The sequence below is a fragment of the Perissodus microlepis genome, chromosome 9, assembly GCF_051167445.1.
Source record: "Perissodus microlepis isolate ML-2025 ecotype Zambia chromosome 9, ASM5116744v1, whole genome shotgun sequence".
Lineage (NCBI taxonomy): Eukaryota > Metazoa > Chordata > Actinopteri > Cichliformes > Cichlidae > Perissodus > Perissodus microlepis.
This window is the reverse complement of record NC_140469.1, coordinates 5,779,298-5,802,766: the sequence shown is the minus strand read 5'-3', so window position 1 is coordinate 5,802,766 and position 23,469 is coordinate 5,779,298. Positions and strand designations below refer to the sequence as shown.

The window sequence follows — 23,469 nt, the reverse complement described above, 5'->3', positions numbered from 1 at the left end:
ACCTCCTCCAGCTTATCCAAGGGAATTCCAACATGTCCTGGGACATGCCTAGGAGGCATCCTTGTCAGATGACCGAACCACTTGGCTCGATCTTACGTTCCCCTCTTTCCTCATTTGTGAACAAGACCCTTCTCAGCATGGGGCAGTAACTTATCACTGACACAGATATGGCACTCCATCCTTTTCTGTAGTCAAATACACATGTCCATCTCAAAGTGGTGATCTATGGTGAAAATTATTGCCAATAAGAACAAAGTTTTAGTTCAATGGGGTCATTGTGAAACCCAAGTAGGCTTCCAAAGCCAAGTACAAGTGTAGTGTATCTTACTGAGGATTTGTATATTTAGAAAAGGCACAAGGAAGGAGACAAGTAACATATCGTAGAACAGACCCAATATACTTTCATTAGGATTAAATATATGGTTACATGGTTGGACCAGAAACTGACTGAAGGCAGGGAGACAATGAGAGGAGAGGAATGATTATTTAGAAGACATAAAAAAGAGATGGCAGGGCTAGCATGTTTGAAAGAATGAGAAAATGCAACAACATTAACTACTGTGAAGTAAAATGAAGTAATGCAACATACCTCAGCCTTGTCTCCCTTCCTTAAGAATGACTTCTTAGCCAGCCACCCATCAACCCAGACTAAATAATGGAGGAACAGGAGTTTCTGAGAGACTCCGTCTATGCTCTCTATTCGTCCCCCTTTTGGCAGAGTCCAGGCTCATGACACAGCACATTTAAGGCTTGTGGCAAAAGTTACTTGGAGAAACTACACAGCATCGGACTCATTCATAGAGACCGTGTAGTCTTTGGGCCAGGAAAGACTTGTAGAGAAAGGCCAGTGTTTGGTTTACAGTGATGGTGGGCCCTTTGCCCTGGATGAGTAGGGGAGGTTTCTGCTATCACAGAGAAGTTGTGCTATTTTTACCAAGGGACTGGAGCTTAACCACCCTCAAAGTTTTTTGGACAGTTTTAAGACAGATGAGACTTACCAGAATACAAATGATTTCCTTTGTTTTTTTGTCATCTGCGGGGATTCCATTGACCTCCTTTTGTTGAACATGAATAAAGCCTGCCACACATAAATACACATTCAAAATCTGCAGTCATTCTGATATTCCAGTATTTTAATGCGCTAATGTAAGTTGGGTACTAAATTATCGTGTCATGGTGACATCTGAGATTTGAAAAGACTTATTGTCAACATCTAGAAGTATGCCTTATGCCTTATGCCTTAATGGAATTTCTAACTCTGTGCTTATAATTATGTTGAATTAGGTTGATTAAGATTATGTTAAACGGCAATGACCTAAAATTACTGTAAAAGGTATTCCGATGAAAATCAGTGCCTTGACAAACTGCACGCAGGATGATCTTTGTTAGAAACATGGCTAATTTATGATTACTTTACCATAAATGGGGCAAAGTATACTCAATTTGGTCTTTATTAGAACATAGAAACTGAACTTTTAACAGTGTTTCCCAAAAACCCTCTCTTGTCTGATCATTTCCTGATAACATTTAAATTTACATTCATTGATTACACAGTAGTGAGGAGTAGATTTCTTCAAAGTTGATGTCTTTCTAAAAGTGGTGTAACTAAGTTACATAATCCATTATATATAATGATTATATAGTATAATATAATCTTCAATGCCCTGTACCAACACAGAGCAGAGCAGCTACTCCAACAGAGGTCGATTATCTTGTTAATAATTTTACCTCCTCACTACGTATGACTGGTGAGTACAACTACAACAGCAACTCATAAAAGATCACTAAAGTGAAATTACACAAGATGAAAAAATATATGAATTTCCTATGAATTCATTATCATGTGAGCCCTTAAATGAAAGTCTTTCTCGAAGTCTGCTTTTCCTGAGCTGTAAAGGACTCAGTCTCACCTGTAGCTCCAGGTCTTATGAACCTGTAGATGTCAGTGTGGTGCTGTGCTGCATTTCTCCTTTTATCTCACCAAAAAGCTGCTCTCACTGTAATGTAACATACTTTAATCTAACCTCAAAGTCATGTTCCACAAACATTTTCCTTGTAATACAGATCACTATGAACATCTTAAAGGATATTACTGTATATCTGACACGTAAAATATCAGAAGGAGGGAAGAAAATCCTCGGATTTGTCACAGTGTCCCCTTGTCTCTCCTGTGGAACAAGTGGGCATATTTTACAGAAGGAGTGCTGAGACATACATCAGAGGGTGTCAAGTAAATTTGCAAGGGAAACAATTACAACTTGATCTTTGGCCACGAGGGTCATAAGAAAAACAGTTAATAATGCTAGTACTTTAAAACACTGGTTTCTCTGATGAATTTAAATTCCAAACATTAAAAAAGCGTGCTGATAGACTTTACCTAAAGCAGACCGTAAGGTTTGATGCATCATTAAAGTGCAGCTTTACAAACAAAACAACAGAAGCACTCGTGCAGACTCAATACGCACAAATATAGAATAGACCTTCCGATCAATAGCTGATCTGTTCTACCACCTGAGCCACAGCCATCCCTATGAAGAATACGTGCAGACAGCAGATCAATTATGAGTACAGTGGATAAATAAATGTTATGTGACTCGTGTGCATCAATGCAGTAAACTTCAATTCTATTCTATTCAACTTGTAATTTCTAGTTAAATGCTGAAACCTGTCCTGACAAGAGAAGCACCTTTGAGCTTTCATCATTAACATTGCGCTAATTCTGTGCAATAAAAGCACAGAAACAAAACACCCAAGTAGTATTTTTAAGTTCCAACCTGTGTCACCATTTATGACATTTAGTTTTCTATATGGGGTTACAAGTGAGAATAAAGAGCCATGCAAACTCGGTCCAGTTCGTTCAAAGTTGTATACGTGTTTGTCCTCTACATCATCCCTGTCCTGAGTCTCAGTAACGCGGCTCCATTCCTGCTGCAGTAAATCACTCTGAGCGCAGTTACCTTGTCCCGGCTCCGTCCTGAGTCTGAAATACTACTCAGAGTTGCCAGCTTGTGAAAACCCCCTTTGGCTGGTATTTAGTCCTTCCGTTTGGAACATAATGCTGCAAAGCAATATTATAACTAGTCATTAATGAAGCCTGAGTAATTATAAATTAGTAGACCTGAGTACAGATTATCTTCAAACTGGAAGAGTTGGCTGGATTTGTACAAAGTGAAATGGTTGGCAATGAACAGGAACAGCAAGGATATCACTGTTATAGCCTCATGCAATAAAGAGGATGTATGCTGTATCACAAGACACAATAAGATGACTGATCAAGTTTTTTCACTACCTCATTGATACGAGGCATTTTGTAGAGGATCTAGCAGCTGTGGCAGTTGTTTGACTTCAAATGACAACTTTAATATCCACATTTAACTTTCAACTTTTTTCTCAAAATGAACATATTTTTTTCTTAAATCGGTCCTAATACTCTGTTGCAGGCACCTGAACTGTAAAGTAGGAGCTCAGGATTAAAGTTCCCTGCTGAAATTGAAACAAGAAAGCCAACAAATATACACTCATCGATCAAGGTAAAGCAGTTTATTTGAAACCAACAGATAGAATATATCTGAAAGACAGTTCAGACAGTTCAGTGAACAGTTTCGTTATTAGAGCAGAAAGTGTAGGAATTTTTTTCTAACAATTAAATGGTCCAAACTAAATTTGATAAGCCTGGAAAAACACAGTTCTTTAAAGTAACACATTACATAACTGCGCTGATCATTTTTGTATAGTCCCTTTTGCATATCCAGGGGTGATGCTGTGATCAGTTTCTAAAAGTGAATAACTCAGCATTCCTGTTAGCCATGTACAGTAGTCGGATGCTGCGCACACAGCCGGCAGCAGCTTCCTGAAGCTCCTCGTCATCGGATCCCATCATGTGGATCAGTGGCTGTGGAAGTATACAGGACAGAGCTGACAACCAGCAGAAGAATGTATTCCCAACAAATCTCATTTACTAAAGAGTGTTTCTCAAAACTGAATTAAAACACCAGAAACACATCACATTTCAAAGCATGACATGCATTATAATACACCAGTCCACACATCGGTGTGGTTAGCAAAGAAGCAGAGGCAAGGCATTCCTAGGATTTTCCCAGAAAAACCAGAAGATGAAGTGAGCCAGCCTGTGGGTGAAAAAGCTGTGAACTTACAGAATAAGTCCAGTTAAAATCTAAAAAACTGCTGTTCTTCTACTTATAACCATATTATTTTGTAGAAAAAGACAAAAGCAGTCTGCTCAGTGTGTGTGAAACATTTGTGTTTCATGTGATTAAAATCCAAATATACATTATGGAGTAGTGTTGCAACTCTTAACTGGTACATTAATAAGGGCAAACATAGACACAGATTTAAAAAGTATTTCTTGAATTGGCACATTCTTACCACCCATTAAAAAAAAATCTAATAAAAATGTAAGTCTAAATGGAGGAAACAAAAAAGCAGTTTGAATGTGACTGAATTTTGGAGTCAGATATCTAGGTACCACAGCACTGTAACTGACCTGAACTACTTCTTTTTCATGCATGGTAATACAGTTGTTGGGATTCCTTGACAGCTGATACAGGGCCATGGCTGTGCTCCGCTGGACCGAGCCTTCTTTCGACTTAAGGTTACGCACAAGTGGTGCCACAGCTCCAGCCTCACCAAATGATGCCCTATTGCTGCCCCACATGCAGCACTGTGCGATGGCATCAGCAAGATGGTGACGGAGCCTGTCATGAGTCTGGAGAGAAATAAGACGCTACTGAATCCCAGAGAGCATTTTTTACATTGCCCAGAACAAGTTGTGTCTACTAATGCACCCCTCATTAGCTGGATTCATACAGCAGTGAGTGATTAAAGAGCACCTAAACTCAGCATAAAGACGGTATATGAATACTGACAACAACACTACAACCCTGTTGTTTTTCTCCAGCAGTGAGGTGTTCTTACTGTGTTAGTCAGCTTGGCCAGCGATGGGACGACCCCGAAATCAGTGAGAATTGCCAGATTCTCCTCATCTTTGGCTATTTTGCAGATGGCAGCACAAATACTTGCCAGCACCTCATTGTTTGTTGAGCTCAGCAATTTAACAATCAGTTGGAATCCACCGATGAGCGAGCGTGCAGTTTCTCCTGCATCCTAGAGTCAAAAAGTCTGTTATTAGCTGCAAACGAACACAGAAGATGATCAATAGGGGAGCAGTCCTAAGAATCCAGTCCAGTGGATCCAGTGAATAAGTACTAACAAAGCCCGACCCTGTTTCCAGAAAATATCAGGATGCCTTTTAAAATGTAAATAAAAACAAAATACAAGCATTTACAATTTTTTTCATTTTTATTTTTATCTATCTATCTATCTATCTATCTATCTATCTATCTATCTATCTATCTATCTATCTATCTATCTATCTATCTATCTATCAACTTTCAAATCACTGAAGTGGACTCTGACAAACAACACGAGTAACTGATGCTTAAATTATTTTCTGTGTTAAAGCTCAATTTAGCTGGAATCTACACTGGTCCAAAATATGGATTGGCCTTGCTAACCACACAACTTAGCATAACCTTGTTCAAATATTGGCACACAATAACAACACAAAAATGTCCAAAATGCTGAGCTAGAGGTTTAAAGGTGGTAGTCCACTGGGTTTGGACACAGTGGGTACATCAATATTTAATTTACAGCATATCATAAGTTTATATGTTTTCTATGCTTTTAACATACCACGGTTACAAATGAATATAATGTTATTCTGTGCATGGTTGCTCTGTCCTCTGAGCTACAGCCACCCCAACTGTGTGCCTCTGGAGCTGGTAGCATGTTCAGAGAAGATTTTCAGCTGGGAAATCAGAAGCCATGCCACAGGATATTTACTCAGTCTGGCAAAAACACTGCAGAACTCTTTGATTTACAGGATAAATATGTGCTTCACTTCACACAAACAGGAGACACAAAAGACCCAGTTTTAAGTCACAGACAACTAAAGAAATACATACCTCTGCATTTTCAATGCATGCACAAAGAGCCCAAGCAGCACTAGACTGAACATCTGCACTGGGGTTTTTTAGCAGCGACCACACCAGACGGATTCCATCAAGCTGGTCAATGATTCTGAAGAGAGAGAAAGACATGGAAGTGTTGTGAGAAAAGAGGGAATGAAAGACGGAATGAACAAACAAATAAACAATAGTAAACACATTTTGCCCACTGTGTGAAACTCCCCACAGTAACTGGCTATATTTTATCATACTGACAATTTTTTATTGGGCTTTTTATCCCAAACACATGTAATGGGTTCATTGTTAGTTAGCACTAATAGATAACTAACAACGTGAATTCTGACATTAAGTTGTATTTAGGTTTAGGTATGTTAGTCTGACCAGCTCAGCTCCTTACAGTGACTGCAGGCCGATAGTAAAACACTGGGAATTAAACCACAACCACATTTAACACAGCAGGTACAATAAACAAAGCTTTTAAAACCTGTCATTAAGCCGGGGATAAAAGGGTAACCTACCTGCATAATTACAAATGTAAAAAACAGGAGATTTCTTGAAGCATCAATGCATGACCACTTAATGATACCGTGTTTAGATCCTAGACTTGATGTCATTCTTTTGTATGTATGTATGACCGTATTGTCGAGAATATGTGAGTGTGTGAATATATGAGTCAGACACATCACATTTTAACAGGCAGTTTGTCTTGTGTAAATTGTACTTGTGATGTACAGAAAGAGACAGAGACTTACACCATGTTATCCTTATTTGTTGCACAGGCACCCACTGCTTTGGTAACATTCACAAGCAGCGCCTGGTTAGATTACAGGAAGATGAATCAGTAAAGGAGCAAGTTGTAAACATGGCATTACCCTTAATGCAAAAATAGAAAAAAAATCTATATACCTGGTTTGGGCTTGTGAGCAACTTAACTAGTGGTTTGATGCCTCCAAACTCACGGATGGCAGCCTTGTTAGCAGGTATCTGGGCAAATTCCCCCAGGGCTCCCACTACATTGACCAAGACTTCTTCGGGTTGATCAGTTAGTAGATTCACCAAGATCTCCAAGGCTTTGTACGCTTGAAACCTTTAAGGAAAGAAGACAAAACTGGGGTTGCATGATATCACTTAGAATAATTTAGCAATTAATTATATTAACCAAAGAATGTAAAACAACACTAAGAGTTTAGTAGTGTTTACCAGGTTGTGCTAGACTGGGAACTGTAAACATTTGTGCCATCATTGGCAGCAAAAAAATACATAGATGGAAAGTCAGGGGATGAATAAAGTACTTTTTATCTCACTTTTTAATCCATTCAATAGTCTGAACCATGTCTGGACCACGGTGTGAAGTGGTTTGAACAACAGACTGATGACTATCACTATGTCTAGAACCCCATGCAGGGCATACTACTCAAACGTAGCATTGCCTTAGTTGCATCTGCAAGCCACACTGCAACCCACCTCTACTCCCCTTCTCCTTTCATGCCGTTTCTGACTAAATCCAGCATGAAATACTAGGAAAATACATGCATATCCACAATGGGAAGAAAACCAAGTCAAAAATAAATGCAAAATGTCAACAGCTAGCACACTGTGTGGCTTCAGTTTTGCCTTTTAACTGCACCATGGAATCAATGTGTGTATTATCATTAATCAAGAAAATGGCTAATATGTACTGCTGCTTTTATAATCCTTATAAAAATGTCTAAGGCTGTAGAGTGTGGTCATGTTTACTATCCATTAAAGTTTGGCTAACATCCTCCGAGGTCTCGAAGGTTGAGTTGATAATTAATTGGTCAAAAATTGGTAAATAGCTTCAAGTGTAGTGTGTATTGTCAACATAGAGAAAGTACTGTACAAAGAGCTATTTAAAACTATGTTTGTTACTGCCATTGTTTGTATGACAACAGCATATAGGAGATTCTAAATATCACATTACTTTGGACCTCTCACCTCTCTTTCAAGGTCAAATGTTCATAAAATGTCTTTTATGTTGTAAACTGCTTAAAATTCTACTGTCATTGTTTGTAGTGGAAACATTTAGGAAGTGATACTGGCATATGGGAATTCTAAATATCACTTTATAGTTTTCATCCAAATATCATGTAACATTTGACCTCTGACCTCACTTTCAAAGAACAAAGAAAACGATAGGATTATATACAAAATACAATACTGTTTCCTTGAAAGTAAATACTGCCCAGAGAGTGAGTTGCCTTGGCTGAGGTTTGCACTGTCTGAGCGCTTCTTCTGTTAGTATTATTATTATTATTATTATTATTATTATTATTATTATCGGTAGCTGGATAACTGTTTTATAGTGTGACAATTCATTAAGTGAGACAGAGACTCTGTACTGACAGCAAGTGTTTTAAGCTGCTAAATTACTCATGGCCAGTTAAGCTTTCATTGTGTCAGTTATGATATATGAAGTGCAGAAAGCCTTGTGAGTGCTACTGAACCCTTTTTCTTATTACTTTTAGAATTCCACTAAAATCTGAACTACACATAAGAAAAAATGCATTTTCTCACCTCAGGAAAAAGCTTTCAACTTCATATAGTACTTTTTTTTTTTTTTAAATCATAGCAATTATTACAACAGACTAGCTTATGAGTTCATTTGCTAAACTGAAGGGAATAACCAACACATCCTGACGTCTATGCAATCAGCAACCACACTGATCCTTTTGTTTAGCTGTGGAAAAAACTGAAACCTATAAAAATAACATGTGGTGATGGTATAATGTCCCTCATACACAGAAGTCGGCAGGATGCGTTCTATATCCACCACTGCTACTCATGTGTTCACAGACTGCATCATCCTGGCAAACATATGTTTGAAAGGCATGGGCATATGTGGACGATTGAGTGTTTTACTGCTATCAAACTATTTCATCAAGAGATTTGTCAAAGTCATACTAATCTGTTACATCTAATAACAAACACTAAAAAGTTATGACTACATTGTTCTCTGTGTCTCTTTTATATTCTCTTTTAAAATCTGTGTGTGTTAATGAGTGGTACCGCTGTGCTGTCTGAGGTATTCATACTTAGTTACATTCTCCTGGCTTATGGAACACTTCCATATTGCTCCGGTAGCAGCAGCCAGAAGTTGCTTGTTGTCTGCTTTATGCAGCAGTGAGACCAGTGGCTGCAGACCTTTATACTTGCGCACCAGGTCACGGGTTTGCTTATCCTCTGCACACTGCAGAGCAAAAAGAGAGAAGTGAGAGCTATGTTAACACTGTATAGAACTCTTTTAGTCCAAATCCTTTATTCTCCGATGGATCCAAGACACAGACAAGAAACAAGGTACCTTAAAGATAGCACTGGCACAGTGCATTTGTAGCTCATCGTTGTCACTGCTTAGGTTTCTGACCAAATCTTTGATCATGCCTAAAGTCTGAATGTCATTCCTGTAGCTCTCCTGTAGTGACACAAGAATAAACAGATCACATAACCATGAATGAACCATGAGGTGCTGTAGGGTTAGGCTCAGTGTGTCTCAGGCAGCAGCCAAGAGTGAAGGCCATGGAGGACCAATTGGCGGCTATTGAGGCTGGCGACTTAGTCCCAGCCTCCCAGTCTCCTCTGTAGTGGGGAAGGAGCCTGAACTAGTTGTGAGGTTGAGAGATACTGGCTAGATATAGCCTCACCTCAACCCATGGCTTGAGCTATGGAACCAGTCTCCTAGAGAAGGACTGGACTCTGTTCTAGTCTAGAGTTGCCTTCAATGGGAGGTGGTGGGCTGCGGTGGGCATCCTTGAATTAGAGTTTTAATCAGTGGACAAGAGCGTTTGATCCCTGCACCTGCAAGCCAGGGAATAGGTCCTGGATGTTGTTTGCGCTTGGAGTACCCAGTGTACCCATAGTATCCACCCTTCTTGGAGTTGCTGGGTGGTGTGCTCGACAGTGCTCTGCCTGGAGCCTCTGTTTTCCTACTAGGAGACTTCCACACTCATATGGGCAACAATAGTAAAACCAAATGGTGTTCTGTTTTTGGACCTGCACTATATTGCCAAATGTATTCACTCATCTATCCAAATCACTGAATGTAGGTGTTCCAATCACTTCTGTGGTCACAGGTATATAAAATCAAGCACTTAGGAATGCAGACTGTTTCTATAAACATTAGAAAGAAAGAATGGGTTGCTCTCAGGAGCTCAGTGAATTCCAGCGTTGCACTGTGATAGGATGCCACCTGTGCAACAAGTCCAGCCATGAATACTTCCTAGCTACTAGACAGCCGACAGTCAACTATTAGTGGTATTAGCTCAAGAACAGTGCATAGAGAGCTTCATGGATTTGTTTTCCATGGCCGAGGAGCTCCAATTAAGCCTTACATCTATAAGTGCAATGCAAAGTGTTGGATGCCATGTTGTAAAGCATGCCACCGCTGGAGTGAAAAATCATGCTTCTCTGGCTGGAAGAGTCTGGTTTGGTGGTTGGAGTGATACTTGACTAACTGCACTGTGCCAAGTGTAAAGTTTGGTGGATGGGGGATTATGGTGTGTGGTTGTTTTTCAGGACTTGGGCTTTGCCCCTTAGTTCCAGTAGAAGGAATTTAAAATTTTTCAGCATACCAAAGCATTTCTGACAAGTTCATGCTTCCAACTTTGTGGGGAGAGTTAAGGAAAGAATGACAATAAGTCAGAATTGTTTTGTGCTCATCCAGTGCTCTCCTATGTCACACATTTTGTTCATAACCTTTAAGCACAGAATTTGTATGAACAACCAAGCATCGAAAAGTTACGGTTCGTGGCACCCAGTATCTCATGTGGTCTTGTTGGCTGCAGGCGGTGGTCTCCAGCTCACACTGGAGCAATTCACAGTCGAGCATGAACCAGTGAATATGAGAATTAACTCCTACACGTCTAAGGCCATGGCCATCAGCAGAAATAGGGTAAATATTTTGACCCCTCCAGATAAGGGGCTCGTTGCTGCCCCAAGTGGAGGGATTCTTGTTCCCTTGATTGAGGGAAGACAGGGGCAGAAGATTGACAAATAGATTGCGGCTGCTGTACTCGTCCGTCGTGGTCAAGAGAAAGCTAAATGTGAAAGCAAAGCTGTCGATTTACCGGTCTATTTACGTCCCTACCCTCACCTATGGTCACAAGCTTTGAAACTAGTAGAAAACCAGCAGAAACTAAAAACTAAACATTTTTAAACAACAACAAAGAAAATGTAAATAAGAAAGTTAACTCTGAAACTAAATTTTAATTTTTTTTAAAGTTAAAATGAAATAAAACTAAAAACTAATTAGAAAATGCAAAACTATTATCAGTTCTATAAATTTATTTACAATAAAAAAGAAAGGGAAATTACTGGCATTGTCATTTAATAAAAATGATTTGCAGTATTTGTTTTAACACTTTGAATAGATGTTTTAATTTGACGACTTGTTGTCAATCCTAGGCCCCTCTCACCTCTGATGCACATTCCTGTAGGGTGCCAACCACTGGAATAAGCATTTTCTGAAGTGGAGACTTGAGCAGGCATCCCAGCAGAGGGATACCCCCAGCCTTCCAAATGGCCTTCTTGTTCTTGGTGCTTCTGCTGCAGCTCCATAATGCTAAAGCCCCACAACAGGCCACCTCTATATCCTCCTCCTGGCTGGGAGTAAGGCTGGCTAAATTAGGAAGGCAGTCCAGCAGCTTTACCTGATTGGAGATATAGACACCCCAAAACTTACATGTATATAAACACACAGATGAAGCTGTGTGCAGACAAGCAAACACACTCTGTATTTAATCTGATATTCTCTACATATAAGATCTGTGAGCCTAACACAAATTCAAGAACTAAACTCAAAAAACTTATTTGCTAGATTTGGGTAATAATTGATGGTTCCAGATGGAAATAGCTCATTTTTGGTCATGATGGGTGGAATTAAAGTTCTGTTACTAGAACGTTTCATTCAGAGAGAATTAAAACAACAGAGAAGCTAGGAGTGGAAAACTGTCAGGGTAGATGTTGATGCTGAAAAGCCCAGTGTGACCATTTAAAGCCATCATTCTGTGTTCATTCGATTTGGAGCTGAACAAAATAAACAAGACATGGTGGCTAAATTAGGAAGGCAGTCCAGTCAAAGATCCCTCCATCAATAATCACGAATGCGGGTCAGAGGATGTAGGAGACATTCTATCTGGTACCCAGCACCCACTTTCTAATTTTAAAAAAATTGTTGACCACTATCAGGCATCTAGTGTGTGAAAAGGGAACATAATTCTTTGCTTCAAGAAAGCCAAAACAACAAAAAAAAAACATTGAACTATGTTAATATATGGATTTCATCAGAATAAAACAGAATTTTTCTCAAAGTTTTCAAGTTTTCTGAGGTTATTACAAAGAAATACTACATCATAAACAAGATGACCTGTGTTTTCAAGGAAAATCTGCCACTGTTGGACAGTTTTCATTATTACCAGTACAGAAAAATCAAATCTGCAGTGTTTTTCCTGCTGCATTCCTCACCATGGGATTGTAGAGCTTGATCCATGTCACACTCTGAACTTACATTTTACTGTGCTTACACTCACCAGTTTATTGATACCACCATATAACCTGACATTTCTTCTTGCTCTGCGGAACTTGGCCACGTTAGCGATGGTCTCAGCAGCTAAGGCCTTCAGTTCCTTGACTGGTGAGTCCAGGATCTTCACTATGCTCTGCACGCCTCTCATGTCAACAATAACCCGACGGATTTGCGAGTTGTGGCTGATGGTTCTCAGTATTTTTAGAGATCCGATCTAATCACAAGAACACACATTAATATTAAATATAACCAGTTAAAAATTATGTTTGTTTTATGATAAAGAAACTTATGCCTACAAGAGGTCTCTAGTAGCCAAAAAAGTAGCTAAACTTTCCACTAAAAGTAGATAAAACGTTGCAGTACAACCCAGTTGAAAAGCACCAACCCACACATCTCATTAGGAATGCCATAGAATAATTGCTACCCCAATTCTTAAACAGCATGCTTTCTACCTTGCACTCATGTTTCTGAAACTAAAACACAGGCTGGCACACATGGCCAGCTCTGTTCATGCCAACAGGCCATGCAGGTCCAACTTTGCCATGGCTACTCACTTTACATTTGTGTTCATCTGTATCCAGCAAGTTAAGGAGGACTTTAAGGCCACCTGTGTCCTGGATAGCCATTTGGCATGACTCCTGCATCAAATTAAAGTCCATCATGGCACAAAGAGTGTCAACAGTGACTATCTGGTCACCATCCTGAAACAATAATTTCAAACACAAATGAATTAAAAAGTAGGAGAGGAGGAAATAACATTAAGAATTCTCCATTCTCTCATATTGCTCTTCCCTCTTACTCTGTTGTTTTTTTTCATAATGCTACACATGCTGGAGCTGTTTCATTAATGCCACAGCCTTGTACTTTAAGTGTTTAGTGTTGTGCTGGTTAACACTGATAGAAAAAAATGATTTGCTGAATTCCTGGTGTTCAGTTTGGCTCATGGTAGGTTTCAGCATCTAATGGTAATGATATTATAAAATGACTACTGGGCAAACTATAAATAACTGTGCTGTGTGGCGTCCAGACACACACAAAGATGTTTTTGTGAAATCTGAGTTTGCTTCTGTTGTGCAGAGTGAACTTATCATACCTTGAGATACTTAACCAGTTTCTGGATTTGCCAGTATTCAGAGGGCAGGTCTGTGTTAGTCTCTGGATGGCGACATGGCTGCTCCTCTTCCTCTTCACTCTCAGTGGAGCTCTCACTGAAAAGTTCCCCTGGCAGGGCTCCTGCTGATGTCTTCCTAAAATACACAAGAGCAACTTCTGCCTTTTTAATTAGACATACAATCAAAACCCTATATGTCTAACCTCTTGGTTGAATTTACCCCAATTGCAGATCTAGAGGAAACTCTTAAAAGGAAAACTTACAGTTTCTGGGAAGACACGTGTCCAGGTGAAGAAGATGCAGATAATTCTGCTTTCGTCTTGCTCTTGGCTCTTTGTCTTAGATTTTTGTGCTCATCTTCAGAACTCTTAAGGGGTTTATTTTCCTCTGTTTTACTATAATGAGGTGAAATAAGAGTCATTATAGCTGCTTCATGGCTACAATCAGATCCCTTGCACTTCTAACCTCTGCTTAGTTTAGTTTACCCCAGCTGCAGTGCAAGAAGGAACCCTTGTAGGTTTTGACAAAAGAGATCTTACCGTTTTTGGGAGGACATGTGTCCAGGTGAAGAAGATGCAGAGAATTCTGCTTTTATTTTGCTCTTGGCTCCTTGTCTAAGACTTTTTTCCTCCTCTTCAGAACTCTTATGGCCTTTATTTTCCTCTGTTTTACTGTAATGATGTGAAATAAGACTCATTATACCTACTTCTATTTTGAGATGGTCATTTTTCTAGCATAATCATTATTTAACAATTCAGGACAGGGTTCAGCATTTTTTAAGCAATTAAGATTAAAAAGACCAGTTTCTCCTCAGATGGGTACAAATATCCTGAGGTAAAGCTGCAACAGCTCAGTCCTTGCTGGATCTATTTATCAATCAAAGACCAAATTTGATAGATCTTTTGGGGATTCTTTTCTCATACTTATTCCTAAGTTTTGTGTTTAGCAGAGAGCAAAGAGGGTTTCCCTTGAATTTCTAAACCATATAACCATGTTTTTATAACATCTTAGCAGATACACTAAACACATGCATTAAAGACTTGGCATCATGGTCATCAAAGTTCATCTGCTCTTCAAGAGGAATGCCTGCAATGCAATGAATATTCAGAACAATTCTTAAGTGGGGAATCATCACATACCCACATGTAGACAAGATACCATTTGGTCTTGGTTCATATATGTTCCTACGTGTTGTGTGCAGCTCAAGCTGTAGTTGCTCATTCACAGTCTTTTCCTTTTTTGTTGATAGTTCTTGAACTGCAGAAGCCTGCTGGTAAGGGGGAAAGCGAGAAGTTGAAGAATGAGTGTAAATACCTCTTCCAATTTGCAACAAAACAAGCGAAATTTGACTGTAAAGTGCTTTGTAATCTGACTGTACATTTCTCAAATTCTTGCTTATATAAAAAAAGCTATTCTGATTAAGCTGATTAGCATTTCTTTGACTTCTTGTCAATCAGCGTGCTGTATTTTCCATCCATTTTTGCAACTCTATGTCTGACAAAGTCTTGGTCATGCCACTCAAGGAAGACTCATATAAAAACCATGAAAGAGTAAAAAGTTATAATTAAAAACACAAAATTGACATAAGAGCCCTTACTCAACAATATATGGACTTATTTATTTGGGCTTGTGTATGAGCTAGAGCCAAGCATGCCGAATTGCTTTTTTCATTGGCTTGTGTTTTATAAAACACACAGTGCTATTGGAAACATATGTCAATATACAAACCCACAGTTTGACTTTACTAGGCTAACCAACTTTCTCCAATTCTACTATATGAGAAATGGACAAATTCGTACTTGTCTGCCTGGAACTCAAAAGTACTACAGGAAATTAGCCCTGTTGTTCTCAGCCAACTTTGGTGGTTTCTCCCATTGATACTTGGGGACGTCTAGTCCATATGCGGCACAGATGTTTCCTATACACAATGTCTCTGTGCTGTCCTTTTTTTGCTTTTAGCCTTTATTTGGACAGATGCAGTGAAGAAAGACAGGAAAGCAGGGAGAGAGAGAGGGGGGTCAGACTCAAATCCTTCTTCCTGATCTACAATCCAGGATACTCACTCCGTGTTTCATCCTTGTGACTCTGACATTCACTAATCCTTACTCTCCCTCTTTCACGGACTTCAGGTGGAGACCTCAATGCACTGTAAGGAGTTTTTTATGTCTTGGCATCAATGCCACCTATCACCTCCTGTGGCCAGCTTATTATTCCATCAATACATATGCCCTATCAGCATATGATCTTATTCCTGCTGTTCAGTTTGCTTTTCAGCACCTTTTTTACCTTCTAGAGGCACTTGGCTATGGCAGGCCTTCACTTCACCTCAGTTCCCACTGGCCTGTGGGATAAGAAGGTACTTGCAGCTGCACTTTTTATCTGATATTCTGTCTTCTAGCAAGTTCGGATCGCCTTCCCTCTCTTTGCAGCTATTCGCCTACACTTTCCCAGTCTGAATGACATCTTGATATCCTCGCTAATGATCCTGGTGATGTAATGTTCCCTCACTGATGGGATTTTGCCAGTGAGCCGGGGGACTCCTGCTCTTGGTTGAGTGGCTACTTGAGGTTGGCCACAATCTTTTTCCTCTGATAAAGATTAGATCCTTCTGTCCCTGTAGGCGGCTGGGTATCAACTAGTTCAATTCTGCTGGTCTCTTTTACTACAGTTGGTTCATTATGTCCATATTGCTCACTACTGTTTCCACTGTGCAATAGTCTCTTAAACTCCAGCTTCGTCTTTTATTGATGTCATTGCAGTGAGCTGCCAGGTGCTTCTTGGGCAGTGTGGATGTTGGCTTTTGTGTTAGTTCCCACATGTGTTAAAGATAACTGATCTCTTACTGCATTGGCTGGAATAGTAGCATTCCATCAATTCTGTGTTGTCAGTCCTTGTCCATGTATAAGGCATACATGGACAAGTAGTAGTTCCAGTAGTCCACTTATCATCAGTATATCCTGGCATATATACAGATGTATAGTATTGCAGTATTGCAAAAAATTCACATTCATTCACTCAGCTTAAATGGCTGAGAGTAGTACAACATGCTAATATAAACTGGGAGTTGGTGCAGACTATTGACTGATTAGCAAACTCTGATAAAAAGTAAAAAAACAGGGACACTGCAGGTTCATATACTAACAACTGCTCAATCACTGAAGTCATGTCCAGAAGCATACTCTGCTTTGCTGTCTATTTGGTCTCTAATGAAATTTTTTAGCCTGGATTACAGAATCCCAACTCTGTGTACAAATATGAATCACACAGCATCAGTCATAAAATCACAGGATTAGAGAGAAGGTTCATAAGACAAAGAGGCATTTGAGAACCCACACACTTTTGCTTAGAGAGTTACAATTCACAGCAAAAAAAGATACACCTTAATGTGTTTATGTTAATTGCTATTATTCTACTCTACCTGGTTTATTTTCTCAGCAAAATGTGGAGATCTGCTCTTCAGAAGTGTTACCAGGTCTTCATAAGTATCACTTGTTCGCTCATATCCATTCTCCTCCCCCTCCTGTTTTATGCCCTGTGAGAACAAAGTTAAATTAACTTTTTTTTATTCCAAAAACCACAATTTATTGTGGCTCACATGTCAGCTGTTGTTAGTTAAAGTTACAGTTGAGCTGAGGTTAGAACATATCTGAAAGCTTGTGTGAAAATGAAATAATTATGTTTTAAGTCATATTTACATAGAAATATAAAAGATCACAATGTGGTCCACAGTGCCTTTCACTTCTAGTCTTACCCCATTGAGAAAACTCCCAGCAGTGCTACAGGTAATGTAGAGGGTTTCAGTGTCACAGGGCTCAATCACAAGGTAGCAAATGTCACCCTGCACCTGTCTCCACAGGGGGGCACGATAGCCATTTGAAAATTCAAAGTCTAAAAACAAAAACAAGAAAGCCAACTTAATAACCTTGGAAATGGTTAAAGGTACAGTCAGTTGATTTTCGAGTTTATTTCACAGAAAAAAAGAATTCAGCTTCAAGCCTCATCTCCTGAACTCAAGTCAGGGTTCATACGCATTTTTGAGCATCAAATTCAAGCACTTTTTAAGCACTTTCAAGGTCCATTTTCAAACTTTTCCAGCACATTACCAAAAAAAATAAAAGAATGCATGTTTCATTTTGCATCACCTCAGTAAGACCATGTAAAAATTAAAACAAACCATCTTACGTCGACTTCAATGTACTTTGTGCCCCTTGTTAAAACAGAGAAAAATGCACCACACAAAAATACTGAAAAAGGAAATGGTTGCCTTATATGCATACAGGGAGTGCAGAATTATTAGGCAAGTTGTATTTTCGAGGAATAATGTTATTATTGAACAACAACCATGTTCCCAATGAACCCAAAAAACTCATTAATATCAAAGCTGAATGTTTTTGGAAGTAGTTTTTAGTTTGTTTTTAGTTTTAGCTATTTTAGGGGGATATCTGTGTGTGCAGGTGACTATTACTGTGCATAATTATTAGGCAACTTAACAAAAAACAAATATATACCCATTTCAATTATTTATTTTTACCAGTGACACCAATATAACATCTCCACATTCACAAATATACATTTCTGACATTCAAAAACAAAACAAAACAAATCAGCGACCAATATAGCCACCTTTCTTTGCAAGGACACTCAAAAGCCTGCCATCCATGGATTCTGTCAGTGTTTTGATCTGTTCACCATCAACATTGCGTGCAGCAGCAACCACAGCCTCCCAGACACTGTTCAGAGAGGTGTACTGTTTTCCCTCTTTGTAAATCTCACATTTGATGATGGACCACAGGTTCTCAATGGGGTTCAGATCAGGTGAACAAGGAGGCCATGTCATTAGTTTTTCTTCTTTTATACCCTTTCTTGCCAGCCACGCTGTGGAGTACTTGGACGCGTGTGATGGAGCATTGTCCTGCATGAAAATCATGTTTTTCTTGAAGGATGCAGACTTCTTCCTGTACCACTGCTTGAAGAAGGTGTCTTCCAGAAACTGGCAGTAGGACTGGGAGTTGAGCTTGACTCCATCCTCAACCCGAAAAGGCCCCACAAGCTCATCTTTGATGATACCAGCCCAAACCAGTACTCCACCTCCACCTTGCTGGCGTCTGAGTCGGACTGGAGCTCTCTGCCCTTTACCAATCCAGCCACGGGCCCATCCATCTGGCCCATCAAGACTCACTCTCATTTCATCAGTCCATAAAACCTTAGAAAAATCAGTCTTGAGATATTTCTTGGCCCAGTCTTGACGTTTCAGCTTGTGTCTTGTTCAGTGGTGGTCGTCTTTCAGCCTTTCTTACCTTGGCCATGTCTCTGAGTATTGCACACCTCGTGCTTTTGGGCACTCCAGTGATGTTGCAGCTCTGAAATATGGCCAAACTGGTGGCAAGTGGCATCTTGGCAGCTGCACGCTTGACTTTTCTCAGTTCATGGGCAGTTATTTTGCGCCTTGGTTTTTCCACACGCTTCTTGCGACCCTGTTGACTATTTTGAATGAAACGCTTGATTGTTCGATGATCACGCTTCAGAAGCTTTGCAATTTTGAGACTGCTGCATCCCTCTGCAAGATATCTCACTATTTTTGACTTTTCTGAGCCCGTCAAGTCCTTCTTTTGACCCATTTTGCCAAAGGAAAGGAAGTTGCCTAATAATTATGCACACCTGATATAGGGTGTTGATGTCATTAGACCACACCCCTTCTCATTACAGAGATGCACATCACCTAATATGCTTAATTGGTAGTAGGCTTTCCAGCCTATACAGCTTGGAGTAAGACAACATGCATGAAGAGGATGATGTGGACAAAATACTCATTTGCCTAATAATTCTGCACTCCCTGTATAGTATACAAACTCAAACACATTTCTCTTAAAAATTAAGATATGCAAATGTGAACAAATGAACTTGTTAGAGATATTCATCTCCACTTGAAAAAAACAACAACCCCACAAAACAAGAAAACTGTACCAAACACCACAATAATACACAGCAAGGCCAAATTAATAAGTCTCTTATCAGGTATTGATGCTTCTTTCCTATGTGACACAAAAATAGGAGACAGATGTTTGATTTTTTAAGCACCCATGCCCAGAAAAATGGCGACAAAAGGGAGGAGATCGCGTTTAACCGGTTATAACAAGAGGTCAGAAATATAAGTGCCGACGTGAGTAGTGTCCATAGAAACCTTCGAATCTCAGCCAAAAAATCATGTAAACCATTTCAACAACAACCAAACAAAGCGAAGATACCAAACAGTTAAAAGAGCAGTTATGTCACCATGAATCTGTGGACAGGTAATATCCATATTTTGATTTACGATTTTCTGGAGTTAAAGGTGTTATATGCTATAAAATACTTTTAAATAAATTAGGTGAAAGGAAATTTAAAAAAAAGCCCATTTTCCTATGTTTGAGTTATAGTAACTTTGACATAGTAACATCTGCAATAATGTTTACACCTCTGATGACATCTCAAAAGCGTTAGCTTTATTTTGATACCAAAACTGTTTACATAGAGCTTGTAATTGCAGAGAAATACCCCATTTTTTTGGTCATTTAATTTTTGAACAGAAAGTTCAATTCAACATATAAGACTTTAAGAATGCACAAGCATCTACCTAAAATCTATTTATTTAGTCTATCATCTGTGATATAATTATGCAAAATTATAATGTGTTGTTCATCTCCCTTAAACAAACAGGCAGCCTTAAAGTATGAAATATTAATATATTAAAACACTTAAATTTCTCTGCTGTCTTGCTCATAGGGGGGCTGTCTGATTGTTGAGGTTTTCTCTGTATTATTTTAGGTGCTTAGCTTACAAAATAAAGGTGATGGTTGTGATTTGGCACTATATAAATTGTTTTGAATTAAAGTAAAAATATAGTGTGTAACAATTTTCTTTTTACGCAAACAGTAGTTGAACCACACCGGCTGGTGCAGCCATCATGGGGCACAGTCAAAATTTCATGTTTTTGATGTTTCCTACAGTAGCTAATCTACTGACATCTAACAGTGCAGCATGATATCATTGGTTATAATGTCTATAGTTATACTTGCAATATAAATCGGATTTGAATGGGTTTTTTTTTTGTTTGTTTGCTTTTTCTGTAGAATAGAATAAAATGTGTCATTATGTGTGCATGCTGCTAAATGCAATGCAATGCAATGAAGCAAAATACCTGAGCTGAAAAATGACTTTGTAAACTGGAATCTGTCTCTCATGTCTTTGAGAGCAGCAGAACACAGCTTTTATGCAGCATTAGAGTTAACAGTGACTGCTTTCCTCGTATTCCAGTAAAATGTGCAACTGATTCAAACCTGATGTGTATCGCAGCGACTTCAACAGCCCTTTATCCCCTCCACCGCAGAACACTTGAAGGATTTCCACTTCATTCTTCACTGCTTTGGGGTTCAGCCTTACTTGTCTTTTGTGAATATTAAGGAAAACAAAACAATAATTCATTAGTAGTTACTTTTTTCAATCAGATAGGCTGTTTCAAATGTGCTTGAACATGTCTAAATGGAAATATTGTGGAGCACTCACTCTGATATGTCTTTAAGAAGCTTGTCAAGGATCTGTTTGTCCATGTCTTGGAACAACTGAAACAGTTTGACCTTGACCTCCAAGTCCTTAGATAAGCCTTCCTCCTTCGTCCTGTCTACCACACTTACTGCATCGTCATGGGCTTCTATCGCCAGGTCAGAGGAAAAGCTCCTACCAAGAATCTTAACCAGGGGCTCTCTGTTTTCTGAACAACAAAAGAGGGGAGGTTTAGCGATTCGAATTCAAATGCTATGAGTTGGATTCATTCTGAACTATAAAAACAGCTGGCTTTGACTGTACTTTGTTTCTTTTCAAAACTAAGCTAATATTATCTCTCCATAACAAATCCACTGGCAGTATGAAATAAGTATTACTATATTCATCATGTGTCCATCTGTTAAAGAAATATATATTAGTTCAGAGAAAGAATTACCAATAGTGGCATAATTGGATGGCTGTACAGAGTAACAAGGAGGACAAACACATTAAGTTCGTGGGTTATCGAGGAATGCTGGTGGTTGGACTGCTTGGGATGCAAATTTGACTCAAATTTACCTTCTAGACATGCCCGAACCTCCACCAACTTCTTATCATCTGCCAGATGAAGCAGTTTAGAGAGCTGGCTGAAGCTGCGTACATAAACAGTCGGTGGAGAGAGCTGCAGGAGTGGATGGCCCTCACTATCTCTTTCGTGGGACTGAACATCTGAGTCACTGAGTAGGAAATAAAACAAAAAAGAAACTTTAATTGCCTGAAATGCTTAATGGAGATCTGAGTCTTTGTTTTTGTACTTCTGATGAAATACAGTGGAACGTTCTCAATCTTACTGAAGCTGAAAAACAAATTAATTACAGTCCACATGCAGCTTTGAGTATGTCTAAGGTAAAAACATTTGGACACCATGGTGACAGCAAATCCTGCACAGACACATAATACTGAGAGCCAGCCAGCTGCCCACTTCATGATTAGACCAACCTGATGTCGTAGTCTGTTTTGAAATCAGACGCCACTAAAGTGGTACTCCACTGGAGTGGCTCCTCAAACACATGTTCAGCTTCCTGTGGATGTTGGGAACTAAAGCGCTCCACAAAGTGCAGAATTTCTTTCAACAAGGACTCATTCATTGGTGTGGATGCCAGCTTGGCACTACTGGAGCTGACCATGGTCCACTGGGCAGCCCTGGTCAATGATATCCCCATCGCTGTGTCTGGGATACTCTAAAACTTAACATTAACAAAGGAACCATTTGAAACAGCCTTTTAAGTCTTGGTTTGCTTGTTGGATATGACAGGAAATAAATAAATATTTCTGGATGGATTCATGGATAATTAAAAAAAAAAAGAAGACAGATGCTTGCACTGGTATCATGATGGCCATAGTGGGTCATTCAAATAAATGACATGCACTATATACACTATATAATCCCCTCCCTCCTCCCATCATTATTATAGCTAAATAAAATCTAGAGAGACAGACCCTTACGTCTGTGTTAGCTGCAGAACTTTAACAAAAGAAAGACATATCCAACAATCAAAACTCGCTAGAGGACAGCAATGCAATAATAAACAAGTAATGTATTATAATAACGGCGTTAACGAGACTGTGAAGAGCACCAGCACACTTTCTTGGGACAGGAGTGACTACAGTTAAGCGTATTTTTATGCTACAGAGACCCGTTATTAGAAAAGCCGATGGTCTTCAGCTAATATTAGATACAACAACTGAAACCACATCGAGGTATTCCTCATTAATTCACCATGAAGCAAGTCTCTTCCGCTGTCTGTCATGAAGTTATGACTATCTGTTTTTTATCTGTATTAGTACAAACTTACCGTGTATTTTTACTTGCTTTACAACACCTTTACTGGTAGCTAGTCAACCACAGTGTCCATAGAAACAGGACCACTATCGGCTCTAGTAAGTGCCCCTCCCACTTTTGTTGCCATGACACTGGTAAACGAAACGGCAAGCGAGTTAAGTCAAAATTCACAAAACCAATTGTTTCAGTTGACACATGACGATAGAAAACGACTTTTTATATAGAGAAGAAGAAGAAGAAGAAGAAGAAGAAAGATATTACGAGGGTGTCAAGTGTTGTTGTTGTCACTTACTGAAGTTGGCAATCTTTTCAGCTGCTGGTGAACATGTTAGGAGCCTACAAGTCATGTCCTGCGACCCAATCACTTACTGTATTCAAATTCAAATTTTATTTGGCACATACACAGTCATACACAGTACGATATGCAGTGAAATGCTTAGACAACTGCTCGTGACCTAAAATAAAAGACTAC

The 23,469-nt window shown here is 39.2% G+C and overlaps 1 protein-coding gene across 2 annotated transcripts; it reads right to left on the bottom strand.

Annotated features, from left to right (window-relative positions):
• Positions 1–3,525: 3,525 nt before the first annotated feature.
• Positions 3,526–23,104, bottom strand: odad2 (outer dynein arm docking complex subunit 2). Of its 2 annotated transcripts, none has more exons than XM_084938834.1 (22): positions 23,011–23,104; positions 22,154–22,401; positions 21,734–21,891; positions 21,179–21,383; positions 20,953–21,059; positions 17,388–17,524; positions 17,055–17,168; positions 14,776–14,906; positions 14,176–14,307; positions 13,900–14,031; positions 13,619–13,772; positions 13,080–13,226; positions 12,530–12,739; positions 11,417–11,650; positions 9,307–9,417; positions 9,041–9,195; positions 6,894–7,074; positions 6,740–6,801; positions 5,985–6,099; positions 4,936–5,124; positions 4,505–4,726; positions 3,526–3,892 (listed from the first exon to the last, which is right to left on the bottom strand). In XM_084938834.1, exons 2-22 carry the CDS (start codon positions 22,375–22,377, stop codon positions 3,767–3,769), a joined length of 3,246 nt encoding a protein of 1,081 aa, XP_084794960.1. In that variant the 5' UTR covers positions 22,378–22,401; positions 23,011–23,104; the 3' UTR covers positions 3,526–3,766. The 2 variants fall into 2 exon arrangements, with proteins under 2 accessions (XP_084794960.1, XP_084794961.1); XM_084938835.1 differs by having other exon boundaries at positions 14,776–14,903.
• Between the last annotated feature and the right edge of the window lie 365 nt (positions 23,105–23,469).

Coding starts and splice junctions, on each gene's coding strand:
- odad2 (XM_084938834.1), bottom strand. CDS start 22,377: ATGGGGATATCATTGACCAGGGCTGCCCAGTGGACCATGGTCAGCTCC. Junction 14,308..14,775: donor GGTATCTTGTCTACATGTGG/GTATGTGATGAT, acceptor ACATCATTACAG/TAAAACAGAGGAAAATAAAG. Junction 11,651..12,529: donor ATGGTGGTATCAATAAACTG/GTGAGTGTAAGC, acceptor ATCTCCAATCAG/GTAAAGCTGCTGGACTGCCT.